The sequence below is a fragment of the Protobothrops mucrosquamatus genome, unplaced genomic scaffold (genome assembly GCF_001527695.2).
Source record: "Protobothrops mucrosquamatus isolate PMUCROS unplaced genomic scaffold, P.Mucros_1.0 scaffold12468, whole genome shotgun sequence".
NCBI classification, from domain to species: domain Eukaryota; kingdom Metazoa; phylum Chordata; class Lepidosauria; order Squamata; family Viperidae; genus Protobothrops; species Protobothrops mucrosquamatus.
The window spans coordinates 4,418-7,031 of record NW_015398245.1 but is presented as its reverse complement, the minus strand read 5'-3'; the positions used below and the strand labels follow the sequence as shown (position 1 = coordinate 7,031).

The 2,614-nt window shown below is 44.6% G+C and overlaps 1 protein-coding gene across 1 annotated transcript in view; it reads left to right on the top strand.

Annotated features, from left to right (window-relative positions):
* Positions 1 to 566: 566 nt before the first annotated feature.
* The window catches only part of LOC107301412 (nucleobindin-2-like), a gene marked incomplete at its 3' end in the record, with an annotated part of 6,461 nt that continues 4,413 nt past the window's right edge, over positions 567 to 2,614 (top strand). Inside the window, exon 1 of the mRNA XM_015830644.1 lies at positions 567 to 705. Coding sequence (XP_015686130.1) covers positions 691 to 705 — 15 coding nt within the window. The remainder of the gene's footprint in view (positions 706 to 2,614) is intronic.

Sequence of the window (2,614 nt, the reverse complement as noted above, 5' to 3'; positions counted from 1 at the left end):
TGGGAGACGGGTACTGCAGCAAGTAGTCGCTCCCTCTGTTGAACATGCCTAGACTCCCTCCCTTCAGGGACATGAGCGGCTTTGGTATGTCCCATCCTGTGGACTCTACACCACCATCTGCTGGAGAAAGCGGCGTTGTTCTTACCTGAACGCCTTTTCTCAGCAGAGTGGTGTAGAGTCCACATCCCCCCCTGTTATTCTTGTCTAGACATGTGTCCTTTGGTTCTTTCCTTTCACTTTTATTTGGAGCCTTGCGTCTGCATTTTGCGCCTCGACATGTGCCAAAAACTGGGGAAGTCACACCCAGAGGGAGGCGTGGCAAGAGTTTTTTTCTTGTCTTAGTCTGCTAGGCAGGATTGCATAATTAACCCATCCTGTGGACTCTACACCACTCTGCTGAGAAAAGGCGTTCAGGTAAGAACAACGCCGCTTTTCATCTAATTTAAAACCTCCCTTGAACCTTGTGAGTGCTGTAGGTTGTGAATATCTTCTTAAAATATGAATTGCCTTTTAAAATATGCTCTTGAATTCTACCCAGTTCTTGTATTGTATCTATCAATGTAGTCACTACAGTTCTGTTTTTTGTGTGGGTTGCTTTTAGATTCTGGCGTAGACCATCAAGCTCTTCTCAAACAGTTTGGGCATCTGAACCATCACAACCCTCACACTTTTGAAGTTAAAGATTTAGACATGCTAATCAAAACTGTAAGTGTTCAGCAAATATTTTCGCAGATGCTTGTTTTCTCTTTTTTAAAAAAATAAATAAATTCTATACTGGTCTGCAATTCTGTCTCTTAATTTGTCAGTTTTAAGTATCTTTCATAGATATCTCAGGAATCTTAACTTGGAACTCAATTTGAATTCATAACATAGTGTTGTATTACACAGGATTTGTGCACTTAATAAGTGCCCCCCACCCATCTGCTTATGTTCCTTATAGTGCATCATGGATTTAATGTTCTCATGCCAATATAAGCACCTTTATATATTTACTAAGTCTTTAAACCGTTAAAATGAGCCAATTTAATTCCTCCTCACATTTTGTTATACTTGGAAGTAACTTTATATTAGTCAACCAATAGTTTTACTGGATTAACAATCTGCTTACTTAACATTCAAACCAGTTTAAATGTGTACTCAGTTTTCTGAATAATAGTATAGTTCAGTGATGGCGAACCTTTTAGAGACTGAGTGCCCAAACCGCAACCCAAAACCCACTTATTTATCACAAAGTGCCAGGGCCGCATCAGCATTGTGGTGCCCTCAAGGGGGGCAGGGGGCGTGGCCCATTGGGTGGGCATGGCTGCGGTGGTCACGGCAGACTGGGTGGGCGTGGCTGGGGTGAGCGTGGTCACCTTGATGTTGCTCGGAGGGACGCCTGTGGAGGCTGGGCAGGATGGGGGAGATCCAGCGGGTCTCTGATGGGTGGGACAGTGGGCAGGAGGCTTGTCCTGCAGGGGGTAGGGCAGGGGTGCCATTGCTGCGGGGCAAGGCGAGGCAGGGGCGGCTGCTGCCTGATACCATCAGCCCCCCCACACAGAGGCCAGCGAGCGCATGGGGGCCTGCTCTACCACCTCTACTCGAGCTTCCTAGCCAGCTGCTTCACTTCCTTTGTGCTGGGTGGGGCTGCCACTCTGGGCACCAGTTGTGGCTTAATGGACCTGCGCGAGCTGGCGGCAGTGGCGGCAGGTGTGCCCACAGAGAGGGCTCTGAGTGCCACCTCTGGCACACGTGCCGTAGGTTCGCCATCACTGGTATAGTTTATTTTGCAATGTTAGAAAGGTATAATCATTTGCAACGTAAAAATCATCCCGTGATGACAGGAAAAGCTTCTTCAATGCAGCAGATCCTAAATAGCTTTAAAATATAATTAAGTATATATTTGTTTAACATCTGCTCCACAGATAAATGAACTGTTGCATTTATTAACTTACTAATTAAAACTTTTTTGAATTTTTTAAAAAAAAGATGGTCTTCCATCAGGCAACAGAATTGCAGATATGAAAAGTATAGTTGAAATAAATGGATAAATGAATGTGTAAAGATAGGTTGTAGAGAGAAGTGGAGTAATAGCTAAGCCATCAGGCTAGAAACTGGGAGACTGTAAGTTCTATTCCCACCTTGGCCCAGTCATCTATCTCAGCCCCAGGAAGGAGGCAATGGCAAACCTCTTCAGGCAATCTCTGAGCATCAGGAACGGTTGAACAGAAAAATAATAAAAAAAATAAAGATAGGGCAGATTTCCATGAAGGAAGCTGTGCTAGTCCCTGCATGCAGGAGGGAAAGAGGAAGTTAATGCCCCTCTCTTCCCAGCTGAGTGGCAAGAAAACAACTCTGCCCACATCTTACAGTTCCATGTCTATGGAGATTCTCAGTCATCCGGGTCATGGTTGCCTAAAGGTGCTTTTTCAAAGGGCAACTGGACTTTGTTTTTCCTTGAAAATGTTTCGCTTCCCATCCAAGAAGCTTCTTCAGTTCTGACTGAATGGTGAAGGATAGGAGAATTGCTGCAAAGGATATAAATCCTTCCATCCTCCACCATTCAGTCAGAACTGAAGAAGCTTGTTAGATGAGAAGCGAAACATCTTCTAGGAAAAACAAAGTCCAGTTGACT